Source organism: Rhodamnia argentea, chromosome 2 (genome assembly GCF_020921035.1).
Source record: "Rhodamnia argentea isolate NSW1041297 chromosome 2, ASM2092103v1, whole genome shotgun sequence".
Lineage (NCBI taxonomy): Eukaryota > Viridiplantae > Streptophyta > Magnoliopsida > Myrtales > Myrtaceae > Rhodamnia > Rhodamnia argentea.
The window spans coordinates 5,687,476-5,704,839 of record NC_063151.1 but is presented as its reverse complement, the minus strand read 5'-3'; the positions used below and the strand labels follow the sequence as shown (position 1 = coordinate 5,704,839).

Below are 17,364 nucleotides of genomic sequence, written 5' to 3'. Positions count from 1 at the left end.
GTAAAGACAAATGATAGGCAAATTGAAGAGAGACAAAAAAAAAAGTTTCACAGAACGTATCCGAACGAGTTGCAGCTCCAGAAACGTCAAGATAGGAACTATACTTAATCAAACCAAAACAAGTTTATGGAAAACCTGTTAAGTCTACTTGAGCCTGAGGAAGCAATGTTTTTTCCATTAGGCCATCAAACTACATGATAGAGAGAGCTCCAATTGCACTGAAAAGGATTGAAGTGAACATGCCAGTTTTTTATGACTTTGTGGAAGCTCCAAGTCAGACTAGTATCGCGTGATGTAGACCACCAGTCAAATAAGAGCTACCATAAGAATTTTCCTTATTGCTACAGTGAATCGGATGCTCGAAAACAGGTGGACATCAAAAGTTTTCAGCAAGGAAATAAGAAAGACGAGCGGGGATAAAGATGGATTTGATTGAGAGACATTTAAAGTAATGCAGAGACTCTTGCACTGACCGTAGTCTGGTGTGGACCCGAACAAAATTGTGAGAAGAGTTGATCTCTGAATCAAACTTGACGCTTACATTATCATTCAAGGCTATTGAATTTAGCTTTGTTAATATCCCCGGCCAGTGATATTCTGGGAACCTCAGTTTGACAATATCATTCTTCTTGATCTATGCCATCGTTCAGCTTGGACTTTACACCCATCTTCCTAGTCTGTCTTGTGGCTTCAATAAAATGCAAGCTCCTTTCTCTACCTGCTTTTACTGTTCTATCATCTTGGTGTCGTTTGTGGGGGGCTTGTCATTTGGAGCTGACTCTTTGAGTTCAGGTCAGTCCATGAAAGATGGAGAGACATTGGTCTCTTCAGGCCAAAGCTTTGAGCTTGGCTTCTTCTCTCCTGGAAGCTCCAAGAAAAGGTACTTGGGGATATGGTACAAGATCACTCCTGAAACAGTAGTTTGGGTGGCTAACGGAGACAACCCGCTGACCAATTCGAGTCGTGTTCTCACATTTGGCCATGAGGGGAATCTAGCTCTTCTGAACCAATCGAAGGGTGTTGTTTGGTCTTCGAATTCATCTGGGGTCCTAACCAATCCTGTTGCACAGCTCCTGGAGTCTGGAAACCTTGTTCTTTGGGATAACATCAGTTTGATTCCCCGTGATGCCTATTCATGGCAAAGCTTTCATTACCCCTGCGACACGCTTTTATCCGGTATGAACTGGGGTTGAACTTGAGAACCGGTTTCAAATGGCATCTGACCGCGTGCAAAAACGTGGATGTCCCCTAGCGACTGCACCTGTGGATTAGACGATCAAGGGCTGCCACAAGTTGTTATACTCAGGAACGGTTCAACAAGGACATATTGGAGTGGCGTGTGGAATGGAGTCGAGTTCAGCAGTCTCTCAGTAGCTGCGAATTCCATCTCGAGGAAAATGTTGGTCGACAACCAGATGGATGTGCATCATGGTGGAGGAATTCTGTCCAACTGTCATTATCCGGTGACCCTCTTTGTCAAGGGTTGATCTTTCTTTTTGAAAAGGAGACATCCTGGTCTATTTTATTATCATTTCAGGTTTCCACTCAGTTTCTTTCTCTCGATTAATTGCCATGAAGATCTCTGTTCTTCTGAAACAGGGCTTAAAGCTGTAAGCCGGGAGCATGGACATCCTCTGTCTTCTGCTTTTCGCAGAAAGCTTGATCTGGTTCTCGGGCTTCTCGGTCGCAGTTGACACAGTATATGCATCTCAATCAATCAGTGATGGGGAGACACTAGTTTCGAGTGGCGGAACCTTTGAATTGGGATTTTTCAGCCCAGGTAATCTCACGGATCGGTACTTGGGAATTTGGTATAAGAATGTCCCTGTGCGAACCGTTGTCTGGGTTGCAAACAGAAGCCAGCCAATCCATGACTCTTCAGGCACGTTGATGGTTGTCAGCACAGGCAATCTGGTCCTCCTCAACCAGAACAGGAGCGTCGTTTGGTCAACTAACTCTACCAAACAGGCCCAAACTCCAGTTTTACAGCTCTTGGAGAGCGGAAATCTTGTGCTGAGAGATGATGGAAATGACAGTCTGGATACTTATTTATGGCAAAGCTTTGATTACCCATCGGACACACTTTTGCCGGGCTTGAAGATTGGATGGGATGCAAATAGCAGTCTAGAACGGCACTTAACTTCTTGGAAGAGCCCCGATGACCCGTCTCCTGGAGATTTCACTTGGGGGATGGAGAGAAGTAACTACCCTGAGCTCGTAGTATGGAAGGGATCGAGTAAGTACGTCAGAAGTGGACCTTGGAATGGACTCCGTTTCAGCGGCGCACCACAGTCAGGATCCAATCCTGTCATTTCATACAAGTTCATAAACAACGGAACTGAGGCGTACCATACATTCACTGTGGAGAACAAATCTGAGCTCGTTAGGCTTGTTGTGAATCAAACTACCTATCGAGGGGAACTCTCCACTTGGAATGAAGATTCTCAAAGCTGGATGCTCATCCTTTCAGTTCCGAAGGACTATTGTGACAATTATGGCCTTTGTGGTGCCTATAGCAAATGCTTGACTGATAAGTTGCCGTATTGCCAGTGCCTGAAAGGATTTTCGCCCAAGTATCCGGACAAGTGGAACTCAAACGATTGGTCACAAGGATGTGCCAGGGATAAGCTTTTGGGTTGCAATGATGGCGATGGATTTATTAAACACACTCAGATGAAATTGCCAGCTACAACAAATACTTGGCTGGATGGCAGCTTAAGCCTCAAGGACTGCAGAATGAGATGCTTGAAGAACTGTTCATGTACAGCTTACTCAAACTCAGATATTAGAGGGAAAGGAAGCGGTTGCGTGTTGTGGTTTGGTGATCTTATTGATATGAGACAGTTTCCAAGTGGCGGCCAAGACATATACATTCGGATGTCAGCTTCGGAAATAGGTATGGACTCTATGTGGCCACTTAAAAGATCTTATCAGGGAACTGGATGGCTATAGTAAGTTCTTGATTAGTTTTGACATATACTTCTCTTTTTATTAGAGCTTCTCTAGTACAAATTTTAACAGGCCACCTAGAAAATTGGGTTAACTCGGCTAATGCTACAGAATATTAATTGAAGATGTTTGAAGTCATCATCATTTGCTATTCCAGATTCCTTTCCGATCGAGAAGAGAAAGCTGGTCGCCACTGCTGTAGCTTCAGCCATTTCTGGCTTGCTGTTGCTGGGCATTACCCTTGGGATAACTATCTGGAAGAGAGGAATGAAAATAGGAGGTAAAACAGTTTGTAGCTGCATAATGAGCCAGTTTATTTCTCTCGACTATATAAGGTCTACTGATGGCAATGATTGTGTTTCTAGGCTTGAGGAATGACATTGACGTACCGCTTTTCGATCTTAATACCATTACTGTTGCTACTAACAATTTCTCTCAGAGAAATTTGATTGGAGCTGGAGGCTTTGGTTCAGTCTACAAGGTAACATGATCCATGCGGCGTTAGATTCAGTTTACACGAAAAAGATGGGCCTATTCTGAAAGCAAATTATGCAGGGAAATCTTTCCACAGATCAAGAAATAGCGGTGAAAAGGTTGTCAAAGGATTCTGGGCAAGGACTTGAAGAGTTTAGCAATGAAGTAGCTTTGATTGCCAGACTTCAACACAGGAATCTCGTCAGCCTTCTTGGCTGCTGCATCGACAGAGGCGAAAGAATGTTGATTTACGAATACATGCCAAATAAAAGCTTGAATAACTTTATCTTTGGTCCGTGCCTCTTAATTCTCTTAGGTTTTTCCCTTCACATGTGATTAGTTTGTATGGATCGATACCTCACATAAGTCTTACAACTATGTGGTGCATATATCAGTGGAAGGGATCGAACACTTGAAGCTTATATGGGGTTGTTGAATGTCCACAGATCACGACAACCGCATCTTGTTGGCATGGGATAGGCGCTTTGAGATTATTATTGGAATTGCACGTGGAATTCTTTATCTCCACCAAGATTCGAAGCTTCAAGTCGTCCATAGAGACCTTAAAACAAGCAACATTTTACTGGATGCCAACCTGAATCCCAAGATTTCCGATTTCGGATTAGCAAGAATTTTTGGAGGTGATAAAAAAGAAGCAAGAACAAGAAGAATAATCGGAACTTAGTAAGTTGATTATCCTAGTTCATGTGTTCGAAAGTTAATGAGATCGAACAGATGAGCTAATTGTCCTTACCCAAAAAAAAAACAGATGAGCTAATTGAGATATGAATTTCTTAATGCAGTGGATATATGTCTCCAGAGTATGCCTTCGATGGAAAATTCTCGGTTAAATCGGATGTGTTTAGCTTTGGAGTGCTCCTAATGGAGATTGTTAGTGGGAAAAGGAACAGAGGATTCTACCATCCAAGCCACCACCACAGCCTCCTTGGACATGTAAGTTAACTAGTAATGCTGCCTGATATTTAAAATTTACTTTGATAAGCTGGTAATCCGAGATTTCATTTCAATTCTGTTGTCTTGGGTGGTCAAGCGAATTGGTTGATCCGCTATTTTGTCCCAGGCATGGTTGCTTTGGAATGAACGCAGGGCATTGGAGCTTATGGATGATTCTTTAGCTGACTCCTCCATTATATCTCAAGTAGAGAGATGCATACATGTGGGTTTGTTGTGTGTCCAGAAATTCCCTGGTGATAGGCCAACTATGTCTTCTGTGGTTTTCATGTTAGCAAATGAAGAAGCAATATTGCCACATCCTAAACCGCCCGGTTTCTTCATGGAAAGAAGTCCGACAAACTCAGGTGCAACTTCACCAAGAGAACTCCATACGGACAATCTCGTAACCATAACAATGCCAGAAGGTCGATAGAAGTAGTCTGCAGCTTGTTCCTTGGATGCTCGCTAGTCAACTTTAGGATAGTTTCGAGATATGATTGTTTGATAGTGGCTATGCCACCAGCGCATGCCTATGATGGGAAATTTTGCATGAAATCTGATGAATGTGGATAGGGATTGCTTTTGTTAGAGATGGTTAGTAAAAGGACTAGAGGATATGGATAATCGAAGTCACCACCGCAACCATTTTGGACATTCAAGCAGAAGAATATGATAGTAATGTTCTTTCTTCGATATGTCCATTTCATGATTTTGTTAACCTCTGGGGATTCATTCTCAAGCTATAGCTTCTGCTGCTGATTTTGAACTGAATGGAACAGGATTAAATGCGAATATAGGAGAAAGAACTGTTGACAAAAATATGGTCTTCTCTGTAATATTCAGTCTTGGAAGTACATCAATGAAACAAAATCGTCTATCGAAATCCAATTTCAGATGAATGTATTACCCAAAATTCTCAAGACTATCTTCTGTTTCTGCAGTTCTCTAATGAGAAGCCAATCGACTAGTCGTACCGGACTCCTAATTTAGTTACAAAATGAAAACTCGAAGTATTGATAAGCGTATCTCTTGTGGGTCTTGTAAAATTCAGTCCATGATAAGGCCATACAGTTCTTATGGAAATCAACAAGAGATTGCACATACTGTTGGGAAAAACAACGGATAAATTTCCCTCTTTGATTGAACTTGTGAGAAAACAAATCGAACATAACCAATGGAAATATACGAACCAAAAGAAAAATGACACAATAATTTTTACGTGAAAAACTCCTCCAATGTGAAGGACAAAAACTACGAGACTGTTCGGAGAGTCCACTCGAATCTCCACTATTAATAGTTTAGGTACAAGACCTCACTGATTTCAACAACACTGAAATCCCAAAACTATAAGTAAAGAGCAAGCATCAACATCACCTTTAACGAGAAAAAAAAAAGGATAAAAAACACCCCAAAAACATGATCTGAAACCACCCACGAAAAGCTGTAGTAGACACCTTCAAAACACGATCCAACCGTTCAGAACCAAAACCAATAAGTCCTAAAGCCGCTAATAAAACTTCAGCCTGATCGAACCACGGATGGACTTCCGATCGTCGAGGTGATCACTGCTGGACAGATTCGCATTTCCCAGAAAAACTACAACTGTCCCACGTCTTTTGCTGCTGTCTTTTCACGTTTTTGGTGCTTATGTGTGTCACTAGGTATAGCAGCCCCTCTCCCACATAATAAGAAGCTAAGAGCTTACTTAAATGGGCTGGACCAGCTTAAACGGCCCAACAAATCTCCCTCTCCAGCCCATTAGGGGAGATTTTGATACAAAAAGAAACTCAACAGAAATCCATGCCTACCTGGCGCCGGCATAACTCGTACTTCTGTCGGGTGAGAGCCTTTGTCATCATATTTGAAGCTTTATTTTCTTTGTGTACTTTCTCAAGTTCCAACCTTTTGGATTCTAAAGTTTCTCATATCCAATAATACCTCACATCAATGTGCTTTGATCTAGCATGAAAAGTGGAATTCCTCGCAAGATGTATAGCACTTTGATTATCACAAAGTAAAACATACCTTTCTTGAGTGAAACGAAGTTAATGTGTGAACTCTTTCATCCAAAGCAATTCCTTGCATGCTTTGGTTGCTCCGATGAACTCCGCCTTTCTCATCGACAATGCAATACATTTTCGCAATCTTGATTGCCAAATCACAGCTCCCCATGAAAAAGTAATCAAATAACCTGAAGTAGATTTCTTTGTGTCAATATTCCCTACCATGTATGAATCAGTATACCCAACAAGAATCGACTTCTCACTCCCAAATGAATGTCTCAAACTAGAAGTGCCTCGGAGATATCTTAAGATCCACTAACCAAGATTCCCAAAATAGACCGGGGAATCAAACTTATGACCTTCGACTAACGGTAATAAGTAATCTGCCGTTCACCACTTCAATGCATTCCATTACTCTCTACCTAGATTTGACATAAAACAGCTAACCACACCAACTGCATGAGCTATATCTGGCCTTGTACAAACCATTGCATATATCAAACTACCCACTACTGAAGCGTAAGGAACCTTTTCCATGTCTTTCAAATCTTTCTCACTAGATGGACATTGTTTATGACGAAGCTTAAAGTGTGTAGCAAGAGGCGTACTCACCACTTTAGCTTTATCCATTTTGAACCTTTGAAGTACTTTCTCTATGTACTTCTCTTGAGATAACCATAACCTCTTCGCTTGTCCATCACGAGTGATCCTCATACCAAGAATTTGCTTAGCCGCCCCCAAGTCTTTCATCAAAAAAGACTTGCTCAAATCTCACTTTAGTTGGTCAATCCTTGAAGCATTTTGACCAACTATAAGCATATCATCCATGTAGAGCAATAAAATAACAAAGTCATCTTTAGAAAATTTCAGCACAAACACGTAATGATCAGAAGTAGTCTTCTTATAGGCTTGCTCCCCATAAAAGACTCGAATTTTCTATACCATTGCCTCGGCGCTTACTTTAAGCCATATAAGCTTTTCCTCGGTTTGCAAACATAATTTTCTTTACCTTTCACCTCGAAACCATTAGGCTACTTCGTGTATATATCTTCCTCCAAATCACCGTGAAAAAAAGTAGTCTTCACTTCCATCTACTCAACATCAAGATCAAGACTATTTACTAGACTCAGAACAACTCAAATTGAAGACATTTTCACAATCGGCGACAAAATTTCATCATAGTCAACTCCCTTTTTCTAATTGAAGCCTTTAACAACCAGTCTAGCTTTATATTGAGGACGCAAAGTGGTCTCATCCTCGCTCAATCTGTAAACCCATCGGTTCTTCAAAGCTCTTTGCCCTTAGGTAGTGCCACCAACTCAAAAGTATGATTGTCATGCAATGACTTCGTCTCATCATGCATTCCATCGAACCATTCTTTTTTATTCTTATCTTCTACTGCTTCTTCAAAATTTTGACGTTCACCTGCATCTGTCAACAAAACATACTCACTAGAAGAGTATCTATAGATGGGGTGCGGTCTCCGGTAGACCTCCTCAAAACAATGGTTGGTAGAGCTAATGGTGCACTCTCTTGAGTATCAATGCCATATGAATGTAGCTAATCACCATGAATCTGATCTTGAACCCGCTGATCATTCCGAGTCCGACCCTGAACTTGCTAATCTGGAGTCCGACTTGAACACCATTTTCAACCCGATGATACAGCTGTCCCTACAACTCAAAAGATGGGGCTGAGCCGGTATGAACTAAAATATCAGAATCATGGGAATATGTCTTCTTCATCTGCTCAATATCCCAAATGTTCTCATTCTCAACGAATACCACATATCAACTTCTGACAATTTTCTTCGCAACTGGATCATAAAGTCTGTAGCCGAATTCATCAGAACCATAACCAAGAAAGATGCACTCTCCTCTCTTGACATCTAACTTGGACCTCTCATCCCCGAGAACATAAACAAAAACTTGCAACCAAACACCTTTAGATTGTCATATGAAATATCATTTCTAAACCAAACTCTATATGGAATGTCACCATCCAAAGCAATAATGGGAGAAATGTTGGTAACATGTACCACTATACTCAAAGCCTCACCCCAAAAGGATTTTGGCAATTTTGCATCTGAAATTAAATATCTGACTCTCTCAACCAATGTTCTGTCCCTTCTTTCTGCTATGTCATTTAACCGAGGTGTTTTAGGAGGTGTCTTTTGATATAGAATCCCCTCTTGCCTGCAATATTCATCAAATGGTCCGATGTACTCACCACCGTTATCCGAACGAATGCATTTCAACTTCTTTCCAGTCTGTCTTTCAATTAAAACTTGAAACCGCTTGAATACACCTAACACTTGATCTTTTGTCTTCAAAAAATAAATCCATAATTTTCTCGAATGGTCATCAATGAAGGTTACAAAGTAGGTTGTACCACCAAGTGATAATGGTTTTATTGGACCACAAACATCCGAATGCACCAATTCTAGCAATTTTGATTTTCTCGAGGGCGATCGACTCTTCAATAGACTCTTTGTTGTTTTCCTCCTAAATAATGTGCACATTTATCAAGTCTTGCACTCTTCACTCCAGAGAATAAACCTTTTTTAGCCAACAAACCAATAAATTTCTCACTTGTGTGACTAAGCCTCTTGTGCCATAACGCAGTTGCATTCTCATCTTCCACAACATTACACATGTCCTTAGAAATCTTAGCCTGAAACAAATACAAAGAAGATTGTTTCATACCTCTAGCTACAACCAATGAGCCACTTGTGAGTTTCCACTGTCCATTATCAAAAGTACTGTAAAATCTTGCATTTACCAATCGAAACCAGACTCAAACGAATATCCAAAACATGAACATCTTTTAGAATTAATTTTGCTCCATTATTAGTCTCTAAGCACACATTGTTGAGAAAAATCCCTAAACAGTTTTGAAGTTGACAAAACAATCCTAGTACTCTTGTGTTTTGAGATAATGCCGTGATTTATTTGTTTTGCATATTATCCTTAGGTTCGAGGATGCACGGGATTGAATCTGGCAAAAGGATTTGGCTCAGATATTTTTTCAGAGAGTCTCGGACGCTAGTTCGAGCTCGGACGTTGGAATGATGCTCAAGCTCTGAGAGGAGTACTTCACGAGCAGTAATTAGAACCTCAAGAGGAATGTAAATTAAACGTAAGTGATACATATCAACGGACGTCATCGAGCTGGATCATTCTTGAAGATTCTCGGTGATTGAGATCAATCAAGGATGCGGAAGCAAGAAAACAAACAAAAACTTTCCAAATGGAAGAAACCATCTATGGAAACCTGGGATCATAATTGTATGAGCGATTTGATCCAAGCGGGGAAGATTTTCCTTTGGCGATCCCCAACGACTAAGAGATTTTCTTTTGCAAACATCTCGTCCAAAAGGGTAGATTTGGAAAGATCTCTTCCGGATGCCTTGCAACGGCTAGATTGGAGGCGGAAGAGTATAAAAGCCATCTCGAAGACGAAGGTAAAAGAGATCGGCGTTAAGAGGGAAAAATGTTCATAATTCTTAGATAGAGTGAATTCCATTTTCAATACACTTCTTGATCCATCCATTGTAAGTGTGAGGAGGTGTACACACGAGTGTTGAGTGTTAGGTGTGAATTCACGCATGTCAAGGAGATCAACGATCCGTAACCTCCGAGCGGCTTACTAGTGGAATACTGCCGAAGAAGTGGACGTAGGCTTAACCAAAGCCGAACCACTATAATCCCTCTGCGCAGTTTTCCTTATCTCTTACTCTGATCACTCTAAATATTTTGTGATAGCTAAACTGCACACGAACAGCACGCATCGATCTTACCACATATCCTGCATCAATTGAATTACTTGATCATCCGAGATCTGCTTTTTACGCCGTGTGATTTGAATTCCGCAATAAAATCTTAAAATCACACTTTATCACCTATTCACCCCCCCTCTAGGTGAAATTACTAGCCATCAACATACATCTCCTACACCTACAACTATAGCCAAGCTATCATTGCCCATCCTTAAGGTGCCAAAACTTCCCGACCTATAGCATGTAAAAAACTCCTTCCTAGATGTGATATGAAGGGAAGCTCCACTATCAATAACCCAATTCGAATCATTGCGGGTAAAATTAACATTGTCATCATAGCAAACAATAACAAGTTCCCAATAGCAGTGGCCACCCGATCATCATCACTGTTATCTCTTTTCTCATTATTGTCATTGCTATTTTTCTTCTCACTTTTCAGCTGAAAATAATTTTTCCTAATATGACCCAACTTACTGCAGTGATGATACTCAATAGTCTTTTTCCATGATCTTGACTTGCTCCGATTCCGGTTCTTGTTTCTAGCTTTTGGACCTTTACTCTGACTTCAACCCCTGTTTTCAACAACTTAACTTTCGAAATGAGAGAAAGAGCCATGTGTTTTTCTTGTCATCTCTTCATTCAGAGCACCACTTTTTGCAAAATGCATGTTAACAATACCATTAGGTGCGCATTAATTAAAGACATACGAAATTTCTCCCAAGATTCCGGTAAGGTACACAGTAGCCAAAGTCCCTACACTTCATCATCAAATTTAGTATTCATGGCAGAAAGTTGGTCCATCATCACTCCCCGAAGCTCATTCAAATGGTCCGATATAGATTGGCCATCTTTGTAATGGAACTCCATAAATTTTTAATCAAACATATTTTGGTGTTGCCAATCTTCCGTGTATATAATGACTCAAGCTTGTTCCATAAGGTTCTAGCATGTGATTCTTTGTTGATGTGATTCAAAACATTATCATTGACAAATTGTCAAATAAACCCACTCACAATTTTGTGCTCAAGATTCCAATCAGCATAGGCCATGTTAACAAATTAAGCAACAACAAACACTGGTAAATGCCAACGCTTCACATATAGGAGATCTTCCATTTTTCCTCTCCATACACGATAATTCCTTCCATTCAAATCGACCATCTTGCTCCATTCGGAGCCATCATTTAGTCAAAAACAACGCTCTGATACCACTACGTTGGGAAAAATAGCGGATAAATTTCCCTCTTTAACTGAACCTATGAGAAAACGAATCGAACAACACCAATGAAAATATACGAACCAAAAGAAAAATGACACAATAATTTTTAGGTGGAAAACTCCTCCAATGTGAAGGATCAAAACCACGAGATTGTTCACGGAATCCACCCCGAATCTCCACTATTGATACTTTAGGTACAAAACCTGACTGATTTCAACAACACTGAAATCCCAAAGCTATAACTGAAGAGCAAGCATCAACATCACCTTTAACGAGAAAAAACGGATGAAAAACACCTAAAAAACGTGGTCTGAAACCACCCACGAAAAGCTGCAGTAAACACTTTCAAAACAAGTTCCAACCATTCAGAATCAAGACCAATAAGTCCTGAAACCGTTGACAAAATTTCAGCCTGATCGAACCACGGATGGACTTCCGATCGTCGAGTTGATCGCTGCTGAACAGATTCATTTTTCCCAGAAAAACTGCTGCTGTCCCACGTCTTTTGCTGCTGCCTTTTCACGTTTTTAGTGCTGATGGGTGTCACTAGGTATAACAGCCCCTCTCCCACATGATAAGAAGCTAAGAGCTTACTTAAATGGGCTGGACCGGCTTAAACGGCCCAACACATACAATCCCGAGTCGAAACTCGACACCCATTGTGCCGATTAAGATGGATTCATGGACTTCAATTGAGGATATTTTGGACACGGAATGGTTGACCATTTCCCCTCAACTGTAAAATCAGAAATGGTCATCAACGTGTTCCTTCGGTGTTCATCACCCGTCCGGGGGCTAGCGGATGTATGAACATTAGTCGGTTTCCTCCATGAGCACAGCTCGGTTTCTCCATACGCAGAAAATTCATTGGCATGGATTGCGGTACAAAATTGAACGGACCGGGTCGATCTAGAAACTCATAGACATAGTGGGCTCGTGCTAAAGCATTGACCGAGGATGAACAAGGTTTTTTTCAGGAAGTATGAACAGAGATTTGACATTAGACATATCATATGGCCCATAAATTTGACATTTATTATATACTTCACCATCAATGATACACTTTCTCCCTCGATTGTTGCTACCACCTTTGCCCTCTGAATGAGTTGCACCTCCAGAAAATATACTTAATCAAAACCAAAACAAGTTTATGGAAAACATGGTAAATCTACTTGAGCCTGAGGAAGCAATGTTTTTTCATTAGGCCATCAAACGACATGCTAGAGAGCCCCAATTGCACTGAAAAGGACTGAAGTTGACATGCCAGTTTTTTATGATCGTGTGGAAGCTCCAAGTCAGACCGACATGACATGATGCGGACCACCGGTCAAAAAAGGCCACCATAAGAAATTTCCTTTTGCTACGTTACCTTATCTGTCCCTAAAGTAAATGGGTTTAAGATGTATCGTTTACTTTCTCACGTATCTAAACAGTGTTCACAACTAAAGCAATCATCCTAAAGTTGCCCCAGAAACTTGTGTCGGTGAAGGCGTGGATACGGGGAAGAAGAGCAAGACAAAGTCATCGGAAGGCATTGAAATGAGAAGGCATCCACTCTTCACCTTCTTGTGCCCTTTCATGGTTCTTCTTTCAGTTCTAGGCCCGTCATATGCGGGTGACACGTTAAGTTCAGGCCGATCCATTAGCGATGGAGAGACGCTAGTTTCCTCGGGCCAAAGCTTTGAGCTCGGCTTCTTCTCTCCTGGCAACTCCAACAACAGGTTCTTGGGGATATGGTACAAGATCATTCCCGAGACCGTCGTATAGGTGGCCAACAGAAACAGTCGGCTCGCCGATTCGGATGGTACCCTCACAATTACTAATGATGGAGCACTTGTTCTTCTAAACCAGTCGAAGAGTGTCGTTTGGTCTTCAAATTCATCGGGGATGCTTAGGAATCAGGTTGCTCAGCTTTTGGACTCGGGAAATCTTGTTCTTAGAGGAAATAGCAGTTCGAGTTCTGAGGAATATTCATGGCAGAGCTTCAACTACCCATCCGACACGCAATTTGCCGGTATGAACATCGGGCGGAACTTGGCAACTGGTTTAGAGAGTTACCCGACTTCCCGGAGAAGCGCAGATGATCCCTCCCCCGGAGGCTATATGTTCAGACTAAGCAATCGGGAGTTGCCACAATGGGAAATAGTCTCAACAGATTCGGGAATAAAGCATCGGACGGGACCGTGGAATGGAGTTCAATTCGGTGGTGCTTCCATGGCACCAAGTTCATTCTCCCAGCTTGCACTAATTTACAACGCGAGTGAGATATATTTCGTCTACGAGCCTCTATCAAATGGAGTCATTACGAGAGTCACTTTAAACCCGTCCGGATTAGTACAACGTCTCATGTATATGAATGGGAGCGCTACATGGGATACCATGTACTCGGCTCCAAATGATATATGTGACAATTATGCTGAGTGCGGTTCCAATGGTTTCTGCAGAATAAACGAGGCTCCGATATGCAAATGCTTACAAGGGTACACGCCCAAGTCTCCGGAAGAATGGGACCCCGTTAATCGTTCTTCGGGCTGCGTGAGAATACTATCCCTTAATTGTTCGAAAGGAGAGGGCTTCTTGAAACTCTCCGGGGTGAAACTACCTGACACGATAGATTTACGGTTGGACAAGAACATGAGCCTCGACGAATGCAAGGCCAAGTGCTTGAAGAATTGTTCATGTGCTGCTTATGCTAATTCGGATGTTAAGGAGGAGGTAGTGGCTGCCTAATGTGGTTTGGCGACCTAATCGATCTTAGAGAATGTATTCCCGGAGTTGACTACGAACAGAACCTATTCATACGACTACCGGCTTCCGAACTAGGTAGGTGCATCTTCAAACTCGGCGAGCTTATCTTGGTGTAGATTTTTTAGTCTAGTTGGATTGTTATTTGTGGGTGTTTCATACTCTTGTCACCTGCAATTCGTTCCGGTTTCGGTTAATTGTTTTTTTTTTTTTTCCTCCCAAATGATCATGAATCCGGACCCTTAGCTTATGGAACATAATCTTAGGTAACATTACGTAATGTCCTCCATTCTTCTCTATCTAGATGCAATCTGAAGTACCAACAAGAAGAAAAGATTGATCATCATAGGGATTCCATCCATTTTGGGACTGTTCATTCAGGCCGCAGCAATTTGGGTTATTTACGGGAGAAGAAGATCGAAAGAGAGAGGTAAACCTAGTTATCAACCAAATCCAGTTTACTTCCATTGAAGAGGATGTGATCTATTTACGTCGTAAGCCTATGTCATATTGTAGTTCTGTTGTGTCCGATTTCCATATTAATTAGGTTGGAGAAGTGGAAAAGACGAGTTGGACTTGCCGTTATATGATTTTGCTACAATCGCTGCTGCTACTGACAATTTCTCTTGGAGGAATATGATCGGCGAGGGTGGCTTTGGCCCTGTCTACAAGGTAACCTGTGTACATCTGTAGCTAAGTGTTCATGCAAAAGAGGCAAAGAAATAACTGGAATAATGATTATGCGGGGCAATCTTTCGGTGGATCAAGAAATAGCAATAAAGAGGCTGTCAAAGAATTCGGGACAAGGTCTCAAAGAGTTTATGAACGAAGTAGTTCCGATCGCAAAACTTCAGCACAGGAATCTTGTAGGACTAGTGGGCTGCTGCACCGAGTGAGACGAAAGAATCTTAATCTATGAATATATGCTTAATGGAAGCTTAGATCATTTAATTTTCGGTATGACCCTCTTCATCTCAGTCTGTTCAAATGAGATCTATTGCTTGAACAAGAAACAGACGTAGCAAGTAGTTCAAAGATCGGTCATTTGAAGCTTTTGTGTCATTTGGTGACTTGCGGATCGGGATAAAAGCTCCTCCTTGACTTGGAAAAGAAGATTTGACATTGTTATGGGAATCGCACGAGGACTTCTGTATCTACACCAAGATTCGAAACTTCAAATTATTCACAGAGACTTAAAGGCAAGCAACATTTTGCTGGACGCCAAGCTAAATCCTAAAATCTCGGACTTTGGCTTGGCCAGGATCTTCGGTGGTGATGAAAAAGAAGTGAAAACTAGAAGAGTGATAGGAACCTAGTAAGTTCATACTATCTCTTCTGAGTGCTCGAGTTAGTGCTTTAGAGAACTAATACATGAATGATGATGTGCTTACTGCAGCGGCTACATGTCCCCGCAGTATGCTTTCGATGGGAAGTTTTCCGTGAAATCTGACGTATATGGCTTTGGAGTGCTCTTATTAGAGATTATAAGCGGCAAAAAGAATAGAGGGTTCTCCCATCCGAACCACCACCACAACCTTCTTGGGCACGTAAGTTGTGCTAGAAGAGAACATTGCTTGGGCTGTCTGGTGCATGTAACTATGTCTTTGTCTGATTCATACAGTTACATTAACATAGTTTCTTCTTTCAATGACAAGCAAGCTAGCTTAATCGTGTAATTTGATTTGTCAAAGGCATGGTTGCTTTGGAGACACAGCGGGGCCTTGGAACTTCTCGACAAAACATTGTGCGATTACGCCGACGAGCCTCAAGTAGAAAGATGCATCCATGTCGGGTTGTTGTGCGTCCAAAAGTTCCCCCGAGACAGGCCGGCCATGTCCATGGTCGCTTCCATTCCGGGAAGCGAAGGAGCGGTTCCGCCTCAACCTAAGCAACCGGGTTTCTTCATGGAAAGAAGCACGGAAAACTCGAGTTCAGCTTCAACGGGAGAAGATCATTATACAAACAATTGGATGAGCATCACAATGCCGGAAGCCCGGTAGACGCTCCATCGTGCATTATTGAGGTTTCATCCCGGACATGAGAAAAACGTCACCCAATTCGCATTTCAATGTCCTACAATGTCATTTCTGCATGTCTAGATTTTCTTTCTTGCATACTAGATCGAAGGAAAAGCCTCTTGTCAACATTGCTATAGTGGGATTATGTGACCGATAGAGCAATGATAGAAATGAAGAGTGGATAAATATAAAGTGCACTGTTGGAGAGCCGGCCACGTAACTAATAGTCTGATACAATGGTCCGTATAACGGTTTCCGCAAACCTCGGTGATTCTCTTCCCTTTCAACTCTTTTATGCTCCCCGCAATTAGAAGAGGAGATGTTAAAAGAAGATAATCTGCATTTGTGCCACTAAAATCAAGATCACAAAAGGTCTATCGAAAATTAGTGGCTCAACAATTGCCAAAACATGTCGCTTCAATTCACGTATCACTCGAGTTAACGTGGCTCTTCGTTCTGCTCCATTTCAGCTTCTAATAGTGTTGTTATTAAGAGTTAATAGCTCAACAAACGTGGACATAACCGACATGACTCTTGAGTTCATGTCTTTTCAATTTTCGGAATCTATAAATAGACTTGTCCCCTTAATTCAAGAAGAAGAAGAACTCGAAGAACTCCTCTAGCTTTTTCTGTAGTCGTTCTCTAAGTGTGCGAAGAAAGTTTAATCAGGACTTTACTTTAAATTTTTCCTATAAAGAGAATTTGCATTGCAAAGAAAAAGAATGTTTAGGATAACACGTTCATATTAACTGATAAAAGATGAAGCTTTTTTTCTAGCCCGCGCAGGGCACGAGTTCTTCCCTAGTACTATCCTATTTGGATCATCTACTTGGACTAGCGCTTTACATAGTTAATGAAATCGGAAGAAATATCTCATGAATTTCTTGTGCTTTTGTGACACCCTAAAAATTAGACCCCTGTAGATGCTGAAATTCAATTAAAAAAAAGGGATAATATTGAATTCCAATCGGTATAAAATTTCGGATCGTAAGGAATTAAGGGACGAATTTTGGACTTTTGTCGAAGTGTCGATCGGTTTAGATTAGGTTTCAAAATCGTAGTTGTCGCGTTTTAAGATTTTTAATCCTCGCACCTAAGCCTAGTCCAAACCGAGCTTGGCCTGTGAAAAGATCAAAATATTCCCCGTCGGTTGAGCCAAAAATTCGTTCGGTCCTAAAATGACAAATTACCTCTTTGCCTCTATATTAATGCACTAGAGGACAAA

The 17,364-nt window shown here is 41.3% G+C and overlaps 3 protein-coding genes across 3 annotated transcripts; all 3 read left to right on the top strand.

The window, feature by feature from the left end:
- Window positions 1–800: 800 nt before the first annotated feature.
- Window positions 801–1,487, top strand: LOC125313926 (G-type lectin S-receptor-like serine/threonine-protein kinase At4g27290). Its single transcript, XM_048275175.1, has 2 exons — window positions 801–1,176; window positions 1,273–1,487. Exons 1-2 carry the CDS (start codon window positions 801–803, stop codon window positions 1,485–1,487), a joined length of 591 nt encoding a protein of 196 aa, XP_048131132.1.
- Window positions 1,476–16,228, top strand: LOC115733855 (G-type lectin S-receptor-like serine/threonine-protein kinase At4g27290). The gene is made up of 14 exons (XM_048275172.1): window positions 1,476–2,951; window positions 2,998–3,005; window positions 3,107–3,229; window positions 3,315–3,430; window positions 3,505–3,715; window positions 3,870–4,107; window positions 4,227–4,377; window positions 4,505–4,802; window positions 5,157–5,209; window positions 13,228–14,091; window positions 14,388–14,551; window positions 15,212–15,436; window positions 15,518–15,668; window positions 15,813–16,228. The coding sequence occupies exons 1-14, from the start codon at window positions 1,624–1,626 to the stop codon at window positions 16,119–16,121; spliced, it is 4,239 nt and encodes a 1,412-aa protein (XP_048131129.1). The 5' UTR covers window positions 1,476–1,623; the 3' UTR covers window positions 16,122–16,228.
- Window positions 12,776–14,792, top strand: LOC125313808 (G-type lectin S-receptor-like serine/threonine-protein kinase At4g27290). The gene is made up of 3 exons (XM_048274366.1): window positions 12,776–14,199; window positions 14,426–14,551; window positions 14,669–14,792. Exon 1 carries the CDS (start codon window positions 13,264–13,266, stop codon window positions 14,104–14,106), a length of 843 nt encoding a protein of 280 aa, XP_048130323.1. The 5' UTR covers window positions 12,776–13,263; the 3' UTR covers window positions 14,107–14,199; window positions 14,426–14,551; window positions 14,669–14,792.
- Window positions 16,229–17,364: the final 1,136 nt, after the last annotated feature.